Genomic DNA, 24,687 nt, shown 5'->3' with positions numbered 1-24,687 from the left:
CCCCCCCCCCAGCCGCGGCGGCCCCAGCCCAGGGCCCGTCCCCCCCCCCCCCCCAGCCGCGGCGGCCCCAGCCCAGGGCCCGTCCCCCCCCCCCCCCAGCCGCGGCGGCCCCAGCCCAGGGCCCGTCCCCCCCCCCCCCCAGCCACCGTCCCCCCCCCCAGCCGCGGCGGCCCCAGCCCAGGGCCCGTCCCCCCCCCCCCAGCCCAGGGCCCGTCCCCCCCAGCCCAGGGCCCGTCCCCGCCGCGGCCCCAGGCCAGCTCCCCTGCCCGAGCCCCCCCGGACCAGGTCCTGCTCCCGCGTTCGAGCCACATCTGGCCCGCGGCACCGCCTCCCCGCCCTTACCGCCTGCTCTGCGCGGCCCAGCGGCTCCTCCCGGCCGAGGGGCGCCGGGCTCGGGTCTCCCGGTTTATATTCCCCGCCCCGCGGCAGCGGCCCAATCAGACGGGAGGGCTCGTTCCCTCGCTCGGCGCCTGCGGACCAATAGAAAGAGGGGGGGAAAGAGCGAAACGTTCTGAATCGGTGTGTCCCACGCCGGAGCTCGTAGGCCCGCTCTGCGTGGTGCACTCTGGGAGTTGTAGTCCCGCCCGGGCCGCCTCAAAGACATTCATGGGTATTGGAGTCCCGGAGTAGGGGGCGGGCGGACTCATTTTCCCGTGGTGCCGCGCGCTGGCGGGCCGCTGATGCGGAGGTGGCAGGGGGTCTGTGACCGGGCGCTAGGTCCCCATGGCCGCCCCGTCCCCCTCGCTGGTGGCTGCGGTGCTGGCGCACTCGGGCCGGCTGGAGAAGGAGGATCTGGGCACTCGGATCGCCCGTCTCTCCCGCCGGGTGGAGGAGCTGAAGGTGGGGCCGGGAGGGTGATCGGGGGGGGGCTGGTTGGGGAGGGACCCCGGGGGGGCAGAGGGGGGACCCGGGGGGCTGGGTGTGGGTGGATCCAGGGGGACTGGGGGGGACCCGGGGGGCAGAAGGGGGATCCAGGGGGGCTGGGGGGCAGAGGGGGATCCAGGGGGACTGGGTGTGGGGGGACTCGGGGGGGCAGAGAGGGGATCCAGGGGGGCTGGGGGGGACCCGGGGGTGCAGAGGGGGGATCCAGGGGGGCTGGGTGTGGGGGGATCCAGGGGGACCCGGGGGGCAGAGGGGGGATCCAGGGGGGCTGGGTGTGGGGGGACTCGGGGGGGCAGAGAGGGGATCCAGGGGGGCTGGGGGGAACCCGGGGGGGCAGAGGGGGGATCCGGGGGGGCTGGGTGTGGGGGGGAACCCCGGGGGGGCAGGAGCAATCTGGGGACTGGAATATGGGGGGGACCCCAGTGTGTGTATGTGTGTGTTGATAGGGGCAGAGTAGGGGTGCTGGGAAGGGGGGAGGAGAGAAGGGGACTCCAGGGGGAGAGGGAGTGCTGGGGGTAGGGGATGATTGTGGGATCGTGGGAGGGGGGAGTTGGGGAGTAAATTAAGGAGGGATAGAAAGGCTGTCGGGGGGGAAGGGAAGGGACAGGGACAGGGTGTGAGTATGGTGGTGGTGACACTGGAGTGTCGGGGCACCAGGCATTAGGGGGTGGGTAACGCTGAGGGGCGGTGCATGAGGATCTGGATGGTGGGGTGCTTTTCCTGCCAATGTTTGCAGGCTGTAGTGATGGGGGATCTGTGCTGCTCCCACCTTGGCCTGTGAGACGTTCCCTTTGAGCTACTTGCCTTTGTCCCGCTAACTGCGAAATCATTCTGCCCATCTCAACAGTGTAGGGTTGCAGAGAGGGCTGTGATTGGGGTGGGAGGCTTTGGCCCTGTGGTCACAGCTTTGGGGTTTCTCTCTGTGGGTGTTTAGGGTTGCCAACCCTCCAGGATTGGAGTCTCCCAGAATCGGCATCAATCTCCTGGTGACGATTGAAAGAAATCTGGGAGCTTTTAATAGGGTATTTTAAGAAAATGACATTACATCATGTTGGAAAAAAATATCTCCCAGAATAGCTTCAGTCAGAGTTGGCAACCCTATGGGTGTTTGTTTTTCTGATCCTGAGTCCATCCCTTCTTCCTAGGGCGAAGTCTGCAACATGATTAACAAGAAGTATAACGAGTTCCTCCCGAGCATGCAGAGCGCTGAGGACTTGGTGTCACAGGTGGACAGTTTGTCCAGCAACATCGACCTTCTGAAATCCAGGATCGAAAATGAGGTGACACAGCAGCAGTTTCGCTTCATCTGTATCTAGCAGCTTTCATCAAAGCAATACAACTCCACTGATGTGCAGCCATGAGCATGCTGCACAGGAAGGCAGGGGAGGGGGAAAGAAAGATCTTGGCTAAGGATTCCAGGATGAATCTCCGCCTCTTATAAAGGGTGCCCTTGACTGAAACATACCAATTTATGATGTGTCAGACCTGGGATATAAATAAAGGGCGGGCTGTAGCTTATTCGTTAATTATGTTGCTGAATGGTTTTCCGTGGTGCTCATCACAGTAGTTTCAGAGCCCCTCATGTATATTAATGTATTTATCCTGTAAACCTCCCTGCATTGAGATAGGGAGGAATCATTCTTATTTTGCTGATGGGGAAACTGAGGCACAAATAAGTGGAATTACTTGGCCAGGAAGATTCTGTGTGGAACTGGGAATTGAGCTCAGATTTTCTGTATATTGATTGCAAGTCTGTCCTTTCCCAGCTTCCTGTGGCAATTGACCTGTTTATATTTTTTGTGTGTGTCGTCCTTTCTATACTCCTGGACTAATTCTCTTCGCTGTCCTCTGCTTTGCCACTCTGGCTTTGAAATGTAAGTTAGAAAGGCTCTAATGCAGGTGGGATATAAATCTGGATTTTTTTTCTTCGCAGAGGAGCATGATCAACTCAAAAATCATACAATGTGAAAATAACTTTTACATCTGATACTAATTGTGCTATGTTAAAAGTGAAAGAATCTTAAACATCCACTTTACTTGTCTCTGTTTATTTGTTGCTGTGTATTTAATTTATGTTTCTTAAGGTATACAGTAACAATCAATGACATCAGTTACACTTGTCTGTAGTGAATTTCAGCTTCAACTTCCTAGTGCTGCAGTATTTAAGGTACAAACAATGCAGGAGATGAGCATGCAGTCAAATGCACTAGGTAAATACAATGGGGAAATAGAAGCTTTTCCCTTCTAATGTCTTTCAGTTAGAATAACCTTAGGTGTTGGCTGTAACTTTGCGGGGTACGTACGTGTCAGGCAGCATGCTGGTGTTGTCATGTCGGTGTTACTTTTGAAATAGAAATGGCTCTCATCGCCTTTGGTTAGTGTAAATGAACTGCTCAAGGCTTGAGGTCTGTGCTGCTGTTCTAGGTCCAGCAAGACCTGAATGTGGCCGTTGCAGAATTTACTGAATTGAAGCAGCAGCTGGAGCGAGACTCGTTGGTTCTGAGTGTGCTGAAACAGCTACAAGAGGTGAGGAAGGAGGCTGGGGAAGTGGCTTCAGATTGCTATGTGTTTCTGTATTTTTTTTCACTGACATCTTCCTAGGTCTCCAGAGTGAATAAATATCATGACTCTTCTATCGCTATTCATGTCATGATTTTAGAAAGTGCTCTGTAATCTTAGAGCTGAAACTTATTTGTGTGTGATTATAAAATCATAGCAATGTAGGACTGGAGGGGACTTCACTAGGTCATCTCATCCAGTTCCCTGCACTGAGGCGGGACCAAGTATTATCTAGACCATCCCAGATATGTCCAAACTGTTCTTAAAAACCTCAAGTGACAGATTTCACAATCTTCCTAGGTAATTTATTCCAGTGCTTAACTACCTTTACAGTTAGGAACTTTTTCCTAATGCCTAACCTAAATCTCCCTTGCTGCAATTTAAGCCCATTGCTTCTTGTCCTGTCCCTCCTCAGCCTTCTCTTCTCCAGACTAACCAAATCCAGGGGTGGTTTTTTTTCAATCTTTTCTCATTGATCATGGTTTATTGACCTTTAATTATTTTTTTTTGTTTTTCTCCAAATTGTCCACATCTTTCCTAAAGTGTAGTGTCCTGAACTGGACACAGTACTCCAGTTGAAGCCTTATCAGGGTTGAGTAGAGTGGAAGAATTACTTCTCGTGTCTTGCTTACAACACTCCTGCTAATACATCCCAGAATAATGTTCACTTTTTATTTGCAACAGTGTTACATTGTTGACTCATATTTCGTTTCTGATCCACTATAACCCCCACAGTGCTCCCTTTCCACAGTACTCCTTCCTTGACAGTAATATCCCATTTTGTATTTGTGCAACTGATTATTCCCTCCTGAGTGTAGTACCTTGTATTTGTTTTATTTAACTTATATTTAACTCTTTCAGTTTGATACAGCTATTAAAGAATATAGCACTGCATTACTGGAAAAGAAGTATGTTGCAGCAGCTCGCCATCTGGAAAAGGTAGTAACACGCTTCTCAAGTATATGTAATTATATCTCTTATGAATATCATCAATAAATATCCCATGATTCCCTTATGTTAGCACTTGCATGCCATCGGATCAATTTGCCTGGTGCCCGTGCTCTGTGCATAACTGTCGTCCTCTTGTTGCTAGGCACGAAGTAGTCTGAAAATGCTAGAATCCCGCAAAGGCTTTGAGCTGAAGGTTCTGAAAGCACTAGGGACGGAGCTGACGGTGCAGACACAGAACATGCTCTATCACCTGGGAGAAGAGTGGCGGCAAATGGTTTTGTGGAAGCTGCCTCCGTCAAAAGGTACTGAACATCTTAGTTTGGTTCAGTGACAGAAATGATCCTGGCTTGAAAACCTCTTCAGAGCTAGGAAGTTAGTTAACATAGGTGAGCTAGGATGGATTCAGCTAGCCCTTCCGGCCAGTGGCATATTCCTAAGTGAGAAGGATTGACTGGAGGCAGTGCTCTTTGAATTTCACACCGTATGGGGGTGGTTTGGAGCTATCACAGGCAGCTTGATACATTCAGTGGCTCTTAAAATTTACTTGAATTGTTTCTTCTGGCGCATACAGCAGTATTTCCTAGTGAGTGATACAGAGAAGCCCAGAGAGTTCTCCGCCTCTAGCTCCTTTCTCAGCCATGATGCAAAACCTGAGAGGTTGTAGGATTTCCCCATATTTTATGTGCTGCTCATCTGCTCCTGAGGAAACGAGCTTGGACAGTATCAGGTTGTGCGTTACTGAGAAACTGACTTGGCCCATTAGCTGGGTGAGGCTTCTGAAATCTTTCGTCAAGATGAACATGCTCGCCCAGCATAGACTCGTTTGGCAGGTTACACCCCCTTTCTCCTGTTCCTTGGAGCCCGCTCTAGTCCCAGGGTGAGGAGGCAATGAAGGAATAACAAAGTGCTGTTTTGAATGAAAAAGTGTAGTTATGGTGAGGAATAAAATAGAAAGGATAAGTTTCCTCTGACCTATTTATGGTAGAAATTGGGCTTAGTTTGCCAGATTGTTGCACAGGTAATTGAAATGGAAAACTGCTGGTAATTGAAACTATGTCTGAAGTGATACTGATTCTTTAACACCTGTGGGGTGTTACAGCTTCCTCTGTTCCATGTAAGAATACCCCGTCCAGATCCACATGTTAGCGTCTCTGTTCAGAGCGAGCTGTGCGGGTGCAGCATGTCTGATGCAGAAGGATTTTTCCAGTTCGGTTTTCTGAGGAAGTTCTCATCCTTGGAGACCCACTTCAGTTAGATCTTTCAAGTGACTTCAGTTTCATTTTCTTGTATATAACTGTAGCTCCTTGAGCATGTCAGGAAATCCAGATTGCTTTAGCTCAGCCTTACAAATTCATCATGAAAACTTACCAGTCCAGGCATTAAAATAGACTCACCCCCTCTTACCATGACGATTATGAACACACTAATGATATTTGACTTCAGGTGAGCAGAATTTTGCCAAGCTGCTTTAGATAGTTAGGAAGAGGGTAAGCAACTGACACATAGCCAGTGCCCAAATGTATGTATCTCAGTACCCTCTGTACCACAGAAATTCCTCATTTAAAAAAACAAGCTCATGCCTCGGTTGAGTTTATATTGGAGGAGGAAAAGTCATTAGGGCCAAAATGTTCTTTACGTCTTAAATTTGCATAGAAATTGAAATGGGGAAATTGTATCAAGACCTGTGTAAAAGACCAACACAAGCAGTTTGCAATATGCTGCTATTCAGGAGATAACGATTCCAGTGCCAACTCCCAAGGCCGGCAAGGGCTGATCATTATATGGGAACCAGGAGCGGGACACTAGATCCCAGCCACTCTTGAGATCTCCCTGACTTATGGTCAGGGAAATGAGGTAAAGAAAGGAGAGCTTAATGTTTTGTTTTAGTGCCCATCCAAGAAGTCCTGTAGACTGTCAGCTCCTCTCTAGCCCAGTTTGCATTGTAATGGAGATGGCTATGCTCTCTCTTAGAAATCAGCAGTGCAGAGACGGTGATGCAGACGGAGTTGCATTTATGCACCATGCCATTGAAGGAAGATCAGATCGCTGGACCACCTGTTGCTTCTGTGCTCCAGGCATTTGCTGTCCTTGGAGAACTGCACACCAGGCTTAAACTTTTTGGTAAGACAGGCCTTTGTGTCCCATTAAAATGAGCTGTAGAGAGACCTGCTGTTAAATAGTGAATTTGTTTCAAGAATCTGCCAGCGTGGGACTGGGTTCCATTGTCAGTGCAAAATAAGGAACAGAATGTGGGAAGAGGGAGGCATTTTGTTAATGGCCTAGCCCTTGGTCAGATAATTCAACCCTTCCCTTGTTACACTTTCCTCTTCCCATGACTCCTATTAATGTGCAACTGCCCTGAATTATTTATCCCTCCCTGTCAAGTTGTTTTATTACTTCATTTTGAACTGTGGTTTTGTGGCTCGATGGGCTCATGTTGAAAACTGTTTTCTGGTTGTAGTCCCCTCCCTGGCACAGAGCCAGGCGTTAATTTCAGGCTGTTGCAGGTGATTATAATCGCAGGTTGTAGTAAAGCAATTAGCGAGCTCTGCCAGTTGCCAGCATACAGTTTCACATGGCTGGTTTTGTAAATAGTTTATCATTTGATTTATAAAATCGTAGGCTCTATGTCTGAGTCCCCAGGTGTATTTATATGAATAAAACATGCTTAAACCAAACACTCTGCCTCAAGAACACTCCTGATTTTACAGCTACCCCAGGGGAATGTTCCTCGTCCTGAATTTGAGCAATCCTAAAACCGAGGTGCTGGTCATAGCTAGTCCACTACTGGAGCAAAGAGCCTACTTGACTGCATATGGCTGCTGAAGATTATCTTTCTCTCCCTTTGTCAGGCCAGTTACTGCTGAAGTACATCCTCAAGCCACTGATTTCTTACCCCTCCCTTCGGCCCCTGCTGGAGGAGCAGCCTGACACAGTCGTCTTGCACTTTGAGTCTGCGGAGCCTAATCTGGAGCATCCATCCCCAATAGAGGTTTTTGGCAAGATCTCGCTGGTGCTTGAAGTTCTTCACACACACTTGTTGAGTAAGTAGCTCATCCCCTGAAATTAGAGTGCGATGCTGCTCTCCACAGCTGGCTCGTCGAGCTGTTGTGGAGGCCGCGTGGAACGGTTAGCAGGAAAACAGCACTGGTTTCTGCCAGGGCGCCGCTGCTCCCCGTAGCAATGCCTGGGAGGTTCTGCTGTAGCTCAGTGAGGCTTTGCAATGCTTGGGCAGCTTTGAACACTGCAAAACTGCGCTTGGTTCCCTCTCCTTTGGGACCCTTTCATCTATCCAGCTCTGTTGTGCTTCCTCCTGGTGGCTTTGCAGACCGTCTTACCTCCTCTTTTCGTGAGAAGTGTGTGGTATATGGGGAGGGCATTGATACTACCAGAAGATGGGAATTCCTGAGCGAGGAGTCACTTCTTGAAGACTAGTTTAATTTCCTGGTCTCTTTGAGGAAGGAGCCAGCAGCATTGAAATGAGAAAGTGGGGTTTGAGTGACAGCATCTGCAGTGACTCTGAGCATTCAGGAGAAACCAATACCATGAAAATGAAGAACAAAGAGTACTTAGCTTGCAGAGGATCTAAGAAATGCTTTATTTCTCTGTAGAAAGAGTTGTTCTCAGATGACCAGTATTACTAGATCATTGCTTTGTGAGAAGCTCTGGGGAACTTGAGGAAAAAAGCTTGAAATGCATGATACAATCTACGCAAAATTCCATAGAGGACTAGTCATGGTGGAGGATCTGTTCACGAAGAGTGAATGGGGCACATTCCAGGCACTGAACAAACTCCATGGGAACACAGGTTCAGTCTACATTAAAAATCTGTTAGTGACTCAGGAGGCAGGGAATTCCTGTACGTGGCCCGAGACCAGAGAACATCAGATGAAATGGAACCATTGACAGTTCCTGTTCTGAGCTCTCAGTGGGGTATGGAAGGGGTCGAGAGGTCTGCCCCCTGGACCATATTTAAAAACCCATTTATGTTCTTTCTTTTGAATCCAGATGTGTCTCTCGATGAGTGTGGGGAAAATGACAAGGACTCCAAAGTGGTATTGGCAAAGATGCTGGGTGACATGGTTTGGGAGGAGGTATCTGGCTGCCTCATTCAGGAATGTCTGGTGTACTCGATTCCAGCAAACAGCAGCAAACTAGAGCAGTACGTCGAGGTAGGACTCAAAACATTTAAAATCCATGCAACGTAAAGCCTGGAAAGGCAGATTCTACAATAACGGGAATTGTCTCTGATCTTTATCCTCTGCTTGCAATAGGAACTTTCAAAGTCCGTCTCTGCCTTAAGCAGTGTCTCATATTCCTGCAGTGCCAGTAATGGTGCAATGTTTTTACTACGTATTTTGCTCTCTTCTGTATCCTAGCATAGAAATCAATCAGATGCAGTTAAAGATAGCAGCCCTGAGTCTGAACAGCAGCTCGAACTAGCCTCAGACCTCTTGCTTTTGCTAAACAAGCTGCAATCACTACAAACACTCTCGTTATAAAGAAGAGAGGGTGGCAGTGAGGGCTGGGACTTACTCCCTCCATCGTCCAAAGTTGACCAAATCTGTTGACTTGCAGGGCATGCTGCTGAAGGCATACTTCCTAGATGATGAGGAAGATTGGTAGCTGGCTGACAAGCCAAGTTCCTGTGGAAATTATTTCAGTGCTGCTGAAATTTAATTGAATTGTGTTTACTGTATGATTAATTGTGTTACAGCTCTTAAAGCCCTGGGGAAGGGTCTTTATTATTTTAAACCTAAATAAATAAAATAGAACTTAGTCCCAGTTCACAAATGGTATTTAGTGCCTAACTCCTGTAGAAATCAATGGGAGTTAGGCACCTAAATACCTTTGCGATGCTGGGCCCTAGTGCTGGTGAAAGGTGCCAGACTGACACCTTGAGTCTTTTCCCCAGCAGAGCAGGTAGCAGCAAAGCTTCTCCCATGCCGCTTGTCTGCAGGGAGCCCCTCTCTTTTCAGTTTCATTCACTCCTTGGCACTGTGGTTGAGATTGCCAGCACAGGGTGGACAGTTAGTGTCCACTGTACTATTTTTGTTCTGGACACATGTTCAACTGAAACAGGGCCACCACAGGGCTGTCAGGTGGTCACAGTTTGGGGTCATTACTGACTGGAACCAGATCCAAAGCTGTAACCTAGAGCATTTCCTACCCTTGTACTTCCTTTGCACCCACTCTGTGCCTTCTGTTGAAGAATGTCTGGAGAATGTCCAGCTGCTTTTGATCCTGCCTCTTGGTTATTACAACTCACAATCCATAAGAGTGTGGAAATGGTTTGTGTTTAACTCTCTTCTCAGGTGATTAACTCCACGGAGGAATTTGAAAAAAGCTTGAAGAACATGGGGTTTTTAAAAGGAGATGCCACGGACTTACTGAAATACGCCCGCAATGTCAATTCCCACTTTGCTAACAAAAAATGCCAGGACGTGATCGTGGCAGCCAGAAAGTTGATGACCTCAGAAATACACAACACTGTAAAGGTGCTAGAGATCACAATTTACAATGCGTATTTCTAAGAAACCATCTAGCTGTTGAAGGGGAACAGCTTAAAAACACTGAGTCTGGTTTTTATAGAGGATTGGTTTGTTTTTGTTATTTGTGTGAACTCTGCAGGAAATGGTTGCTCCTTAAAGCTTTGGGTAGCCCTCAAGTGCATTTTCTATAGGGCTGATATTCTAACTAACAAGCTGAATATGATTTTTTTAAATAATGGAATGAAGCCTTCCTCAGAACGAGATAGCTGGTTTTCTGAGGATCATGACAGCTAATAGAAATGTAAAGAGAAAAGATCCTTTAGATGGTGCTTAAGAATGAGATAGTTGCCTAGTATGCATCACACATTCAGCTGTTATCATGCCATATACATTTGCGAGCCCCTTAGACTAGCTCCCGTGGAGTCCCGTGGAATTCACAGCCTGGTGTGTGTGTGTTAGTCTCTAAGGTGCCACAAGTACTCCTGTTCTTTTTGCACATAGGGTCTTTGTAATTCACTGTTAAACTGCCTTATGCTGTCTCCGTTCTCTGGGAACTAAGTTGTGATGTGTGCCTCTTGTTTCCTCCTTAGATCACACCTGATTCCTCGGTAGCGATACCAAAACTGCCTGACCCTGGGGCAGGTGATAATTTAAAAATGCAAAAAGCCTCCAAAATGCTGCACAACAAGCTGATAAATTTGGAGAATGAGACCAAACTGAGCCAGCACACATTCTCTCTGCCTACCTGCCACATCAGTGTATCTGTGGAGAAATTAATGGAGTTGGCTTATCAGACCCTGTTGGAGGCTACAACCAGCACAGATCAGTGGTAAGAATTCTAAATTGGTGGGTAAAGCCCAAGGGACGCTCTTGGTATCAGGACACCTGATTACAGGCACCAATACTAGAACGGGCAGAAAATGTAATTCACGTAAAAATAATCAAGGTGAAATTGTTAATGAAAGCTGCATATTTGCCAGTTGGAGACTGAATCCCCAGATTAATCCAGCAAACAGGAACAGCTGCCATGCAGCCTTCCTTGCAGTGCCCTGGTGGCACAACATCTAGTGGTGATGGCCTCTAAGGGTGTGTTGAGATGGGCTTTATTTAGCTAACATGGTAAAATGCTAGTGTGGACAATGCAGTTCGTAGTTTTCAATCCTGTTAGCAGATCAGGATAAAAACCGGTGCCTTGTCCATGCTAAAATCTTACCATTTGTTAGCTGACAATTAGTGAAAAGGACTTTTTTCCCAGCCAAGACAAGGTGTTAGAGTGTCATTGCCGGTGAGGGTGAGCTGCCTGTTTTCTTACCACATCATCACCCGAGTGAAAACAAAGAACCTGAGTTGTGCATTAGGCAGGGATTTCGAGGAGCCAAGTGTCCAAGGCTGTATTTGTCTGGCCTGATAACTGGAGACTGTGGCTCTGGTTGGGGAGGGAGGATTGCGTACAGAGTGCCCACCATTCTGCAACAGCAGAGTGTTAATTTTTCAGGCTTGGGGGTGTGTGTGTGTGTTCGGAGGGGAAATGCTGTCTCCCTGGTTAAAGACAGATTTCAGAGGTCTCATTCCTGACATGTGGTCTGTGGTTCTGGAGTTGGCCTCTATCTTGTAGGTCTTCCTTGGGTAGCATTGCAAAACTCTCAGGAGTGCAAGCAATGCCAGCTGCTCAGCCTGGATGTGACAGGCTTACCAGAGAGCTTGGGGGAAGCCTTGGTAAGATTTCTAGGATGCTGCCTGTGGCTTACAGACTGTATTTGCTTTCAGAACAGGTCTGTAAAAGCCTGTGCTCTGGGGGTAGATTGCACACTGCCTACCACATTGGTCCATGAAGGGGGGCTCCTGTTCGCGACCGTAACACAAATATTTGATAGTAATAATAGTTGCTATTCACAAAAATGTGTGCCCCTCGCTATTCCCTGTGCCGTGATTATTATGTTAGTGGAGGTTCTTTTCCCCCTACCCGTGAGGAAGAAAACACGTGGCAAATGGCTGTCTGCAGTTCCAGAATGAACCGTGCTTTCAGCAGTGCGTGTGCCCTTTGCAATGCGCGTTGTGGAGAGAGTGGCATTCATTGGACCTTAGCGCATGAATAGAGAGGAACTGCAGGTGCAGCAGGACACCATGGTGAATGAGGCTGGAGCCCCAAAGTGTTTGGTGACTGCTCTTCCTATTCAATATGCAGCTAGGTCTCCAAGTGGAAAGGCAGAGCTAGTGAGGGCCAGGGGTTTACCATATCTGCCTTGACCAAGCATCTCGGTCATCTCCTCTTTGCAGCCTCAGGTACGGTTTTCGGAAGTGTCTCTGGGTGTGTCTACACTGGCGCTCAGAGTGTGATTTCCAGTCTGGCTTGAGTTCTGATCGAGTTAGTGCGCTAAAAAGAGCAGGGTGGCCACAGTGGGACAGGCAAGCCGCCTGAGCACGTACCCAGAGTCTCATATGGGAACGGCTAGCCCATCCTGTCATCTGTGCAGCTCTGGCTGCACTGCTATTTTTAGCATGCTAGCTTGATCAGCGCCAGCCCAGATGTGTCTCTCCACGCTGGGAATTACACCTGGAGCACAACGCCCAATTGCCTTCCAGTGGAAACTTGTGCTGCTAAGTTACTTAGGCACTTCTGAAAATCATCCCTTAGTCTCTGCTGGTTATGTTTGATGTCAGGGTCCAAAACACAGCCATTGAATTCTTTCTCCTTTCAGCACTGGATTAAGAATGCGCTGCTTGCTGCATGCATTAGTTCCAACTAGAAGATTGTTAACATGAACTTTGTTTGCCTTGCAGTTGTATACAGCTCTTTTACTCGGTGCGAAATATCTTCCATTTGTTCTATGACGTCGTGCCAATTTACCACAAGTAAGTGAGTGAGTGTTACACAGGGGCCTGCTTTGGGGGGGAGGAGCCAAGCTATTTATGTATAATACTCCTAATGTATAATACTCCTGTGCTTGTCCTGGGTGATCTTTGGTTTGGTGGACGGATACTCCCTTCTCCCTTTGGAAAAACAGCACTCCATCTCTTTTAAAACCCCCTCATATAATAATAATACATAGCTTTTATATAGGGCTTTTCATTAACAGGGCCACTGGAGAATCTTTGACTGTCTGCAATCTTACAACAAAGGGAAACTGTTTTTTGTGTGTTTCATTAATGTGAATAAACTATTTATATCCCTTCTGGACCCTGTGTATGCTGGAACACAGTCAGTGCTAGCTACCGCTAAAGCATTATCAAGCCTGGTAGAACAGCTTTTGTCAGCTGTCACCAGACATGGCTGAAGGTAGCATAGTCGAGTACTTCTTTGTGGACTGGTGGATTGGTATCTGTTAGCACAATTTAAGCAACAATTTTTTAGGCTAACCCCTACATGGAAATGGTTTGTATGCAGCTCATGTTACAGTTGGGTTGGAAACTTCATTCCAAGCCTTGCTATGGACACTGCCCATAGCCTTTCAACCCAAGTGTGGCTTGTAAGACTGTTCCAGGATGTGTTTCCCTGCCCCCATCTGCTGGTGTCTTTTCCTTGGGAAAAAGCAGTGGTAGGAAAGGGTTAAAATCCAAGGCTACAACTGGATTTGAGGACCCTTAGCTCTGGTGGGCCCTGCCACAACCCAGTGCTTTCCTCTCCTTTTGACACTGGTGAGAGTTTCTTGTCGCCTCCCTTGATTTCACCTTCCTGCTATCATCAAATGGCTTTCCTGCTTCTAAGTCTTCACATTAACTATCATTTGAATCTAGACATGGCTAGAGTGTGGGCATGACTACACTGAAAACACTACAGCAGACCTGTGTCGCTGCAGTGCTTCAGTGTGGACGCTGTCTGCCCGATGGGAGGGGTTCTCCTGTTGGCCTGGGTAATCCACCTCCTTGAGAGGCGGTAGCTAGGGTGACGGAAGAATTCAACCTAGTGCTGTCAACATAAGGACTGAGGGCAACTTAACTACGCCGCTCAGGGGTGTGGACTTTTCACCCTCACCCCCCTGAACATCGTAGCTATGCCGAGACCAGGTCTACAAAGGAAATGATGTTGTGCTACCCTCTCAACATGTAGTTTCCATGGTGTGTGAGAGTCAAGAGGCCACATGCTTTTATTCTCGCTAACTGTCCCCCATGATGCATGTTGCTTTTGATTAGTTAGCATCAGCATTGATCTAAGAGTGGAGGTAGCCTCTTGCCTATTGAGTGTCTGACCTCTTGAGCATTTCTGAAGTATAGAACAATATCAGGATATTTATTTTATTTTTAGAGGCCCAGATCTGATTTTTAAAAAGTCTCTTTATTTCTTCCCTTCTCTTCCTCCACCTTCCTTGGGTAGAGAGAACCTTCAGAAATTACCACAGCTGGCTGCCATTCATCACAACAACTGTATGTACATTGCCCACCACTTGCTGACCCTGGGGCATCAGTTCCGATATCGCCTTACCAACATCCTGTATGATGGAGCAGCTACTTTCGTAGATCTGGTACCTGGCTTTAGGAGACTTGGTAATTTTACCTTTGAAACTGAAACATACTGACTAGCATCTCATCCCAGTATTTGTAATTGAGTGATTTATAATTTAAATGTGACTTGGTGGTAAAAGAAGTGGACTAGGAATTAGAAATCCTGGCACTGTGTGACCCTCAGCAAGTCACTTAACTTCTTTGTCCCTCATTTTTGTTATCTGTGTAATGGGGTAGTGCCTCAATGGGAGATGGGGGCTAGCTCTGAGGCTTAATTAAGCTTTATAGAGCATTAGAAGAAAGGTGCTACAGAAGTGCTGAGTATGATTAATGTTACACAGAGTAATATTGGTCATAACATGGTTTATTCTACATCAATATCCAATGTAATTTGTTAATCCTGTTGATTTCAGTGGGAGTTTGCGTACCCAGGTTTACATTTTCAGTTCCCTGATGCTGTCAGCAAGGAAGTTGCTGTGCCAGAGTATGTCTTTGCCAACTTCCAGGTAGCATTTGAGGTATAACAGAGGAATTCCCAGAGTGCAGAATCCTAACATTTGGTCTGTGGCCATTCCGGTAACGCTAAGGGGTGGTCTCCTGTTCTGCCCTCGTTTGATTAGAGCAGCCTTCTTCTTTGGCTACTGGTGGTATGAATCCTTGTTCTGAGATTACATATTATACCCCCTGCATTTGATGAGAAGGCTGCTCTGTTTGGTAGAGCCCTCTGCCACTTCACAAGTTGGCAAGATAGCCTTTGATTGTCCCTTTCTGTATAATGATGCACAGTTCCAGGAATGATTTTTTTGTACAATCAGACACCAAGCTCACATGGACACTCTGGAACCTGCTGTCCTCTGTTCTGAACATTTGCTAGATTGTTGTAAGAAGCCAAAGAAACAAAATGCAGAAAAAACTTTCAATGTATTGATCTGACAAAAGCAGGGAATCCATAGTTAATGCTTCTGCTCAGATTTTCAAGTTCTTTATTTTATCTTGCATTATAGGAATCAGATTTGTGTGAGATCTCACATACTGTGGGTGGGTGGGTTATGGGTGCAATTTCATCTTCCCTGCCTGTGTGACGGACAATGTATGCCTGGCAGAATGGTACCATCTGGCTGTTCTGTGAAACTGGAAAAGGCGAATGTATTAGTCTTGTAAAAATTGATCCTAATTTTATGGCAGGTTTATGATTCCAGTGCTGAATGTCTCGGAATAGGCAAATCAGATTCAATGCGGACATCATCTGAGGCTGTGAAATAAATGACTTCTTCCTCCTCTCGTTTGCTTCTCCAGGAATGGAGTGTTTTCTGGCCCAGATGCGTGTGCAGAAAGGAGAGCTCCTGGAGAGATTGTCAAGTGCAAGGAATTTTTCCAATATGGACAATGAGGAAAACTATTCTGCAGCAAACAAAGCAGCAAGGCAGGTGAGTGATGCCAACCAAAGGGCTGTACAGACCCGAGTGTAATGTGTCTGTGTGGTTTTCCCCTTTTAGTAGCAGTAGGAATTCTTAGCGCAGATATAATGCTTGGCGTTCAAATACAGTGGAATTGAAACAATGTTTTTTTTCTTTTTTTGATACGGGTTTTTTCTTCTCTCTGCTTTCTTTCCCTTTTGTAAAAGCTGAAAAATGTTCGTTTTGATTCCATTCACTTCAACTCAACATGAAAGGGTTTTTTTTATTTGAATTCCTTTCTCAAAAAATTAGAAGATTTTGGTAAAATTTTCATGTTGTTTGAAATTTTTCAGGGAAAAGAGCTTTTTTTGCACGGGGACCACTTCTAGATCCAAGCTTAAAAATACTAGTTTTTTTCTTAATATGATACCTTATTGCCTTCTCCTGCTTTTGAAATCTAGTTTATAACTGTGTAATTACCTTATCATCTTTAACATCTATCTGTGTTTATGATTCTGGATAAGATGGAGTTGTTATCTTCCAGGTACTGCACCAGCTAAAGAGACTTGGCAAAGTATGGCAAGATGTGCTTCCGGTCAACATCTACTGCAAGGCCATGGGGACCTTACTGAACACAGCACTTAGTGAGATCATTAATAGAATCACTGCCCTAGAGGTAAGGGGTGATTGTATGTGCTCTGCATACCAAGGATCAAATGTAGTTCTAAATAAGGCACTTGTTTACGTTACAGATGAGCTTTCAAGAACCAGCTTTCAGGGCACTCTGGACTTTCACTGATATCTAGGATCCAGTGCAAAAGAAATACTTCAAGCTTCCATCACCCAGAACCAACTGAGACCATGCACACAAACAGGGTGAAATCCTGGCACCATTGAAGCCAATGGAAATGCTCCTACTCACTGTAGTGGAGTAGCTGGATTTCACCTTTTAGTGTTGAATTGAGTGGGTGGTGCACCCTAGGGCTTAGCAAAGTGTAGTAGGATGATGGAGTTTGTAACGTGTTTGCAAAGTTTCAGAGGTGGTTTATCTGAGTATTGCTTAGAGCACCTTTAGTCATTTTGAAATTTCCTGCAAACCAGGGAAACTGAAAATTTTTGTTTCAGAAACATCAAAAACACCAGGATTCCAAAATGAAATATTCTTCTGGGACCTCCAGCAGCTACTCAGTGAAACGGACATAAATCATGTCCGTTTCACTGTTGCCCCGCTACTGAATAGCAACTGTTAATCTGATATGAATCCTAGGGTCTGCTGGCTCTGGGGACCCCAGGGCTTCCAAACTCCCAGGCCAGCTGGCTCTCCAGGCTGCCCAACTCATGCAGGCTGGGGAGCCAGCTGACCTGGTAGTCCTGCTCAGTGGCAGGGAGCCTGGAAGCCCTGAGAGCCCCAGCTCCCTGCTGCAGTGGTCGGGGGCCATACATTAATCTGTCTTCATCCTATCTAGGCACCATATACTGAAATGAGTGCATGATCTGAGTCCCAGATTTTGCTTTGATTTAAATAATCTGGTTGTTTCTACCTCTTTCTCTCTTGTATTTCCCTATTCTATGTCTGTTAAGCGATTGGCAGGATATGCTGGGACAAGTAGTAAAATGAGCATATTAAATTGTTTAAAGGAAATACCATTTCATACCAAATGACTGAAATGTGTTTATCCATCTGATCCAATTGTGATCTGTACACAAGTATACCTGCAGAGAATTAGACCAATAATGCATCTCTTCTTTGTATGAGCTTCTTTACAGGAAGATTGCTATATGGCTGTGTCTGCTAATAAATGTAAAGCTTATATTTATTAGGCTGGCATAGTCTGAGCGATTTCCCTATAAAGTGTTCAAGCCTTTATAATCATGTTCCTTGCTTCTCAGTAAGATGTTCCGCATTCCGTTAAGACATATGTGCTCTTTGAAGCAGACACAGATACTGTGCTGAGTGGATGCCAAGAACTTGTTGAAATGCGCACATTCATAAATAAATTCTCTTGGCCTAGGAAGAGTGGCAGATAGGAAGCTGAAGAAACCTAGTGTCTCATGTGGTATGTTAAGTATGGTTCAGATCACTGTTTTATCTTCACAAAGCTTTCTGGTCTTTTCATGTCACTTTCTGCTCTAAGCACGAGAAAATACTTAATGGTTCCTTTGAACAGTGCTCCCCGTTTGTGCGATTCCAGGATATCTCTGCCGAGGACGCCGATAGATTGCACTCCCTGTGCAGGATCATGCTGGAAGAAGGACCTCTGGTTTTCACTCCATTACTGGAAGAGAACAAAAATAAGAAATACCAAGAGGAAGTTCCAGTCTATGTGCAGAAATGGATGATGTTCAAAGAGCTGATGATTATCCTGCAGGCCAATCTCCAAGAAATAGTAGATCGGTAGATGTCTCCTTTCTTCTAATACCCACAGGAATTTTTTCACAGTGTATGGAGTTGATGGATAATGCCATCAAACTTGCAGTGTTCTCAATTCAAGGAATGCTGTCTGCTTGAAATCGAGTTAGTTTTGGATATTGCACCTGCCAATAGTCCCCCCTTTTTCTTTTTTTGTGATTTTTATGCATATTCCCTGTTTCTTTGCGAAAGACCAACCCAAATGGGAAAATGATGGACTGTGCAGGGGAGGAGTGAAAGTGACTATCCACAAAATGCTGCCCAATGCCCAAAGAAAAGTGTAAAACCTAACCAATATGTTTCTCTCTATTGTCTCATAAATCAGCGTAACCTTAGGCCTGCCTTGTGTATCTCATTGCAGCCACCTTGGCACTCTGCCCATCACTTTTGATGTGATCTGTGCCTACTTGCTGTTTACTGCAATTATACCAAAGAGTCAGGCTTTCCTGTGTGGCCAGTTTGAACTTTAAAATGCTGTGGCTTGCTCCTTTAGACTGGCATGGGAGACTCGCATGAATTTTACATGAGGGTTGGGCCAAAATATCTCTGAGTGCAACACTAACTGGCAGTAGATGTCTGGAACCAGACAGTTCCCATCCACAGTTGTGCTACAAGCACCTTTGAGGGGTGTGGATTGCCTACTGTCTTCGGCAGTCTTCACTTTGAGGCCCAAAGGGTGTGGAGAGCAAAGAGGAAAATCAACTTCTCCCCTGTATCAAAGAGCTCTGCCACAGCCTGTACTGTGAGCTACTTACAGCTGCTGTCAGAACAACTGGAGATATTTCTGAATGCTCTGGTTCCACCCCAGGTCTTGCAGTCCCAAGAGATGCTGACTTTGTTGGACCCAGTAAATACAGGCAGAGCAGGCTGTAAGTTTATTCTGAGCTAGATGCAAAGTAGAGAGAGCCCTGTCTATAGTGAAAATTCCTAGGAGCAGGTCCTGCTGTTACATCAGTTGCTTTATAAATATGACCATTTTAATAGTGGACACGTGGTTAGTGGGTCGGTAATCAGATACATCTGAAGCTGTTGGAGCAGGCAGTGGTTCTTTGCCCTAGAATTAGTTGTAACAGTACCCAAACTTCATATCACTGGGGTGAGAGGAAGTTATGCAGGCTAGAACTGTTCTTGTAAACTAAGCATAGTTGAAATATTCAGGAGTGTAGGACTGGTTGTGGGGAGCAAGATCCAGAGAACTGGATTGATTTCATTAAAGGGGTCAGAAGAGCTTTTGTAGAAATATATATTGGTATTAACCTGTAGTTGTATAGCTCAGTAAAACGACGATTGCCTTTTCCTCTCTTCCAGATGGGCGGATGGCAAAGGGCCCCTTGCAGCCGAATTCTCCCCCACTGAGGTAAAGAGTTTAATCCGAGCCTTGTTCCAGAACACTGAGAGGAGAGCAGCGGCCCTTGCGAAAATTAAATAGCCTTATGCTTACTCCTGTACAGTAGACCTTTTCCTGGAAAAGCAACAGTAAATCAGGTTTCAAACTGTTATTTGGATTTAACCCTTTTTATACCGATGTCTAATAAGTTTAGCTTTATGAAAGCACTTCCTGGAGGCCTGACCAATGGGAAAGTAACTTCACCCTGCTCAGTATCTATAAAATACATGTAGCAAGTTAATGGAGCTTGGCCTCCAAAAGCAAAGGAGAGTAACTCTTTGACACTAGCTGTTGCTGCTTCATCCACTACTCAGAGAGAGTGGTGTGCAGTAAAACTCTGGCTCCTGACATGTAGTCTACCAGCCCGCACCCATTTCGAGCAGTAAGGGGTAACTTATCAGATAGAAGAATTTCACGGCTACCACGTTAAGCACATTTGTTGAGGTCATCACTGAGGTGGCGGTAGATTCTGGAAGTGGTGCAGTTTTTCTAGATCATACAATGTTTAAATGGGACTGGGCATCAAATTTGAAAAAATCATAAAATCACAAAAAGGGCCGTAATTCAGATGCATAGTTTAATTTTGACCAAAATTGGCAGACATTTTTTAAATACAAATCGTACTGTTTTGGAAAGTTTGGGAAACATTTAGCCCCAGGTGAGCAGTTTTATGCATGTTCCTGTACTTTTTTGCCTTTGGTTAAAGCAAAAGTCTGTAGTCACACAACAGTAAGAGCTTGTTTGTACCATGTAATACATCAAAATATTTGTCATTATTTGTAGAATAGACTGATTTGAGATATTTTTTCTGTCTGTTATTTTTACTAAGTTATGCAGATGACAAGATCCCCACCCCCTAATTATAAAACCTATTTTTGATGTTGTCTGCTCGGCCAGAGACAGAAGCCTAAACCACACATGGTACATATGTAATTTCAGTAGCAATCCATGTGAACGCCTTATATAACAGTAATGACTCTTTGTAGAAGGGCTGTGGAATGTTTTGTATGAATATATCATGTGAATAACAAAGTATAGCCGTGTGCTCTCAATGTAACCCCTACATCTAACGATGGGCTATTGAATGTCTAATGCTGCACCCCTTCAAACTATACTCACATAGTCTCAGTAATATGCAGATAGTTGAAACATTTCTGTGCCCCCCGGAAGAGTCGCTGCTGAGTTTGATACTCTGCTGCTGCACTCGTCCCTGTCACAGCTGCATGCATGGGAGCACAGCAAATCTTCCCTGCGGCAGTCGCATCTCTTCATCGCATGGGCATTCTCACCGCCCCGCTGCGCAAAGGGCAGGATGGCTTCTGGAGCAGGCAGCACCACCACCAGGGTAGGGACGAGACGACCCGTGCTGTCTGTCACCCATCCGGGGATTACAGGGAGCACTTGAACATACTGAACTTGTTGCATGATTCCATGTGAGCTGATAATTTGCACGTTTCAGGTGCCACCTCAAAGAAGCCACTGTTGGTAACAGTTTCTCACTTGTTTTGTTCTTAGCAAACAAACCGTAGCCCACGTTCTCCAGAGCTGCTTGCTCATACTGCAGCACAGTGAAGATACCAGTGAGACACAGGCTGCCGCCTCTGAAAAAGCTGCAGTTAGCTACCGTCTAATCATGCCAGTGATACTGAGCAAGGGCGACTTGACTCAGCTACTTCTGGGTTCTTCATTAACGCTTTGGCTAGTCAGGTCTGTCCACGCCATTCATTCAAAGTAATGGGCCTAATTTATAAAGGCACCAATGGGCAGAAATATAGTTACCTCCTAGAGAGTCGTATCCTCTTTAATGTGTGAGTGTGACAAATCCGCAGTGCTGTGTAGTCTACTGGTTTGGGTGCACACCCTCAATGTAGCGGTTTCAGGTTCACATCTGCCTTTACGCTGGCAAAGAAGGGGTTTCAACCTTGCTCTCTTACCTCAAGAGAATGGCCTAAATGCTGAGCTAGGAGATATTGCAAGGGGCTGGCTCCCTCAGTATTTCCCATGGAAGGTGGGCTACTGTCATTAAATGATTAAATAGTCACTGGGCCACAACCACCCTGTGAGACCCCTGTAGTCCAGTGGTTTGGATGCTTTCTCCTAAAAGAGGGCAGGTGCCACTTCAGAACCCCTTTATGCTCCCTCTTGATTGATCACCTACCTCTCAAGTGAATGGCCTAATTGCCTGGCTAGGAGGTAGGGGGATGACATATTCATGGGGCCAGCAGTCCACCCAGCAGCCCGCTGTAGTCTGGGGGGCGTGGTGTGCGCCCAGCGTGTGGGAGGCCGCGGGTTCAAAGCCCCTTTCTTCTTGCTGAGAAGGGATTTGGACTTTGATCTCCTGCCTCTCAGGCAAATTGCCTAGGTGCTGGGCTCGGAGGTTTTCCCATGTGGGGGCTCTCTCGGTCTTTTCTCTTGTGGGAGGGCCGCGTTCCGTTACATATTCATTGGGGCAAAGGCAAAGCAGGCAGGCCTGGCTAGTCTAGTGGCTTGGCAAGCTGCCCAGCATGTGGGAGCTTGGGGTTCAAATCCCCTTGTTTCTTTCTTTCTTCTTCTTCTTGAAGAGAAGGGGCTTGAGCCTTGATGACTTATCTCTCAACTGAAAGGCCTAAGTGCCTGGTGAGTGGGATGTGGGGGATCCCTCAGTCTCTTCTATTGAAGGCAGGCCACTTGCAGTAAATATTACATGAGCATTGGGAACCCCACTCACCAGGATTCCCCGTGTAGTCCTGCGGTCGGGCTCCGTGCCCCCGAAGCAGCGAGCCGCTGGTTCAAATCCCTTTTCCGTTTGTTGAGATCCAGGCTTGGGTCCTTAACCTCTTGCCCCGCGAGCGTTGCGCTTTCGCTATGTATTAACCGGGGGAAAGGAAGCTTTCCAAGCCCTCTATGGTATGGGGGTTAAGGTGTTCGCCTGCCGTGTGCGTGCTCCCGGTTCAACTCCCCTGGGTGCCGTTTGAGACGGCAGGGGGCGCCTCAATCTTTTACCGCTCCAGCCTTCCACTTTAACTATATATTAACCGGGGCAAGCTAAGCTCTCAAGTCCCTCTACGGTACGGGGGTTAGGGCGCTCGCTTGGATTGCGGGTGACCCTGGTTCGCATCCCCGCTCGGCGGGACAGGAGGGCCTCTGGTGGGTGAGAGGAGGCCCCTCCTAGCTGAGCAAGAGGCCCGACACAGGGCCTCTTGCTCTTTTAATTAAAGAGGCAATGCTGCTCTACAGTAAAACCCCCCTCTCACTCTTGTCCACCCTGATCAGGATACACGCCCAGGTTGTGGCAGACCCCAGGGCACTCCCCTGCTCTTTTGAGGGGTGTGAACTGGGGGCCGCCACCTCCTGGGGAGAGTCACTGGCGAGCGATCCCTGTCCGAATCCCCTCTCCGTCCCAAGAAGACAACGGCCTCTTGAGAAAGAGAGGGGCTTCGGACAAGGATGGCCCACCCAAAGGACGGTCGCCTAGGAGGCAGGAAATCCCTGTGCAAATCCCTGCTGAACAGGCAGCTAGGGGATTTGAACCAGGATCTCCCCCAACCCAGGCGAGTATCCTAACCACTGGACTAGAGAGTGAGGGTAGCCGTGAGGCCGGCCCACAGCCCACTTAACTAAAGTGGAACAGCTTCAACGAGCAAGAAGGAAGCGGGCAACCCCCTCGCTAATAGAGAAAGGTCTAGGGGGACACACACACACACACCACCCCCCGGGGAGATTCGAACCCGCATCTCACGCACCCCAGGCACCCAGTGTGACCATCAGCCTACGGAGGGCGTTGCGGCAAAGAGAGTCCCAAATACCGTTTAATTCAAGTGGAACAGCTTTGAAAGGCAAGAAGGGAGGCACCCCCAGAAAGATAGCCACCCAGGCACCAGAGGAGATTTGAACTCACATCTCGCCCACCCAAGGCGCACAGTCTAGCCATCAGCCTACAGAGGGAACGGGGTCTGCCGGAGGCCCAAATACCATTTAATTAAAATGGAACAGCTTCCACAGGCAAGAGAGAAGTTGCCCCCCTCTGGCGATACCCGAAACCTACCAGGCCTGTGGTAGGCGCTCATCTCCAGCCCTCTTTAGCATCAGCAGACCTGGGGAATTGAACCCACAGCCCCCACATGCCACACACGAGGCCCAACCGCTGGACCACGGGAGGAGTGGTGCCGGGCGCTTTGCCTGAACAATAGTTAATTAACGTGGAACACCTTCTACGAGCCAAAAAAGCGAGGGACGCCACGGATTCAATCCAGGACCACATCTTCTCAAGGGTTTTCGCAACAGACGAAGGGAGGATTGGACCCCACAGCGGCCACAAGCCAGACCAGTCGCGTAACCACTGGACTACATAGGAAGCTGCTGAATTGGTTGGCCCAAATAATATTTCATTAAAGTTGAACAGCTTCACGGGCAAGAGGAAGGGATCACGAGACCCCCCCACCACTGGAGCTACGGAACCGCAGAACACAGACAGCCTGTAGGGCAGCGCTCGTCAAAGCCCCCCACAACCTTCCCGGCAGGGAGAAGGGGGATTTGAACGAGCCGGCCTCTTAGCCCCTCTCTGAAGCCTAACCACGGAATCAGAGAGGGAGCCGCAGCCTGTAACTGGGCTCAGGGCCCTTCAATTGAAGTGTAAGAGCTTCAAGTGAGGGTGCTCCCGTCACTCTAGCCCAGCACCCAATGATTAGGGCCCTCACCCGGGCGGTAGGTGAGCCCTTCGCAAATCCCTTGTGCTCGTCCGGCAGAGGGGCGAGTTAGAAGGTGAATGGCCGTAATGCATCAGACCCATAGCCCAGCTAGCCCACTGTCCTGCTTTCCGACGGCGGCCAACGCCGGCTGCTTCAAAGGCAGTGAACAGAAGAGGGCAACTCTCAAGCGATCCGTCCCGTCGGGCCCCCCCTCCCAGCAGCTGGCCGTCAGCGGGCGAAGGACGCCCGGACCACGGGGCTGCGTCCCTGACCGTCTTGGCTAATAGCCACGGATGGACCCATTCGCCACGAACTTTCTCAGTCTTTCTTTTCGAACCCACTTACAGTTTTGGCCCACCCCACCTCCACCGGCAACCACTTCCACAGGCTGAGCGTGCGTTGCGGGGCCAAGTACTGCCTTTGGTTTGGGTTAAAGCTGCTGCCTGCTCATTTCAGCGGGTGACCCCTGTTCTTGCGTTGCGTGAAGGGGTAAATAACACGT

At 47.6% G+C, this 24,687-nt stretch overlaps 1 protein-coding gene across 1 annotated transcript; it reads left to right on the top strand.

Annotated features, from left to right (window-relative positions):
- The first annotated feature begins 648 nt into the window (after nt 1-648).
- Nucleotides 649-20,320, top strand: ZW10 (zw10 kinetochore protein). The gene is made up of 16 exons (XM_077839848.1): nt 649-840; nt 2,028-2,162; nt 3,307-3,408; nt 4,303-4,380; nt 4,535-4,694; nt 6,364-6,513; nt 7,245-7,436; nt 8,401-8,564; nt 9,708-9,890; nt 10,475-10,713; nt 12,666-12,737; nt 14,197-14,366; nt 15,621-15,751; nt 16,266-16,397; nt 17,914-18,116; nt 19,440-20,320. The coding sequence occupies exons 1-16, from the start codon at nt 724-726 to the stop codon at nt 19,558-19,560; spliced, it is 2,349 nt and encodes a 782-aa protein (XP_077695974.1). The 5' UTR covers nt 649-723; the 3' UTR covers nt 19,561-20,320.
- Nucleotides 20,321-24,687: the final 4,367 nt, after the last annotated feature.

The sequence above is a fragment of the Eretmochelys imbricata genome, chromosome 22 (genome assembly GCF_965152235.1).
Source record: "Eretmochelys imbricata isolate rEreImb1 chromosome 22, rEreImb1.hap1, whole genome shotgun sequence".
NCBI lineage: Eukaryota > Metazoa > Chordata > Testudines > Cheloniidae > Eretmochelys > Eretmochelys imbricata.
This window is presented reverse-complemented; position numbering and strand designations above follow the sequence as displayed.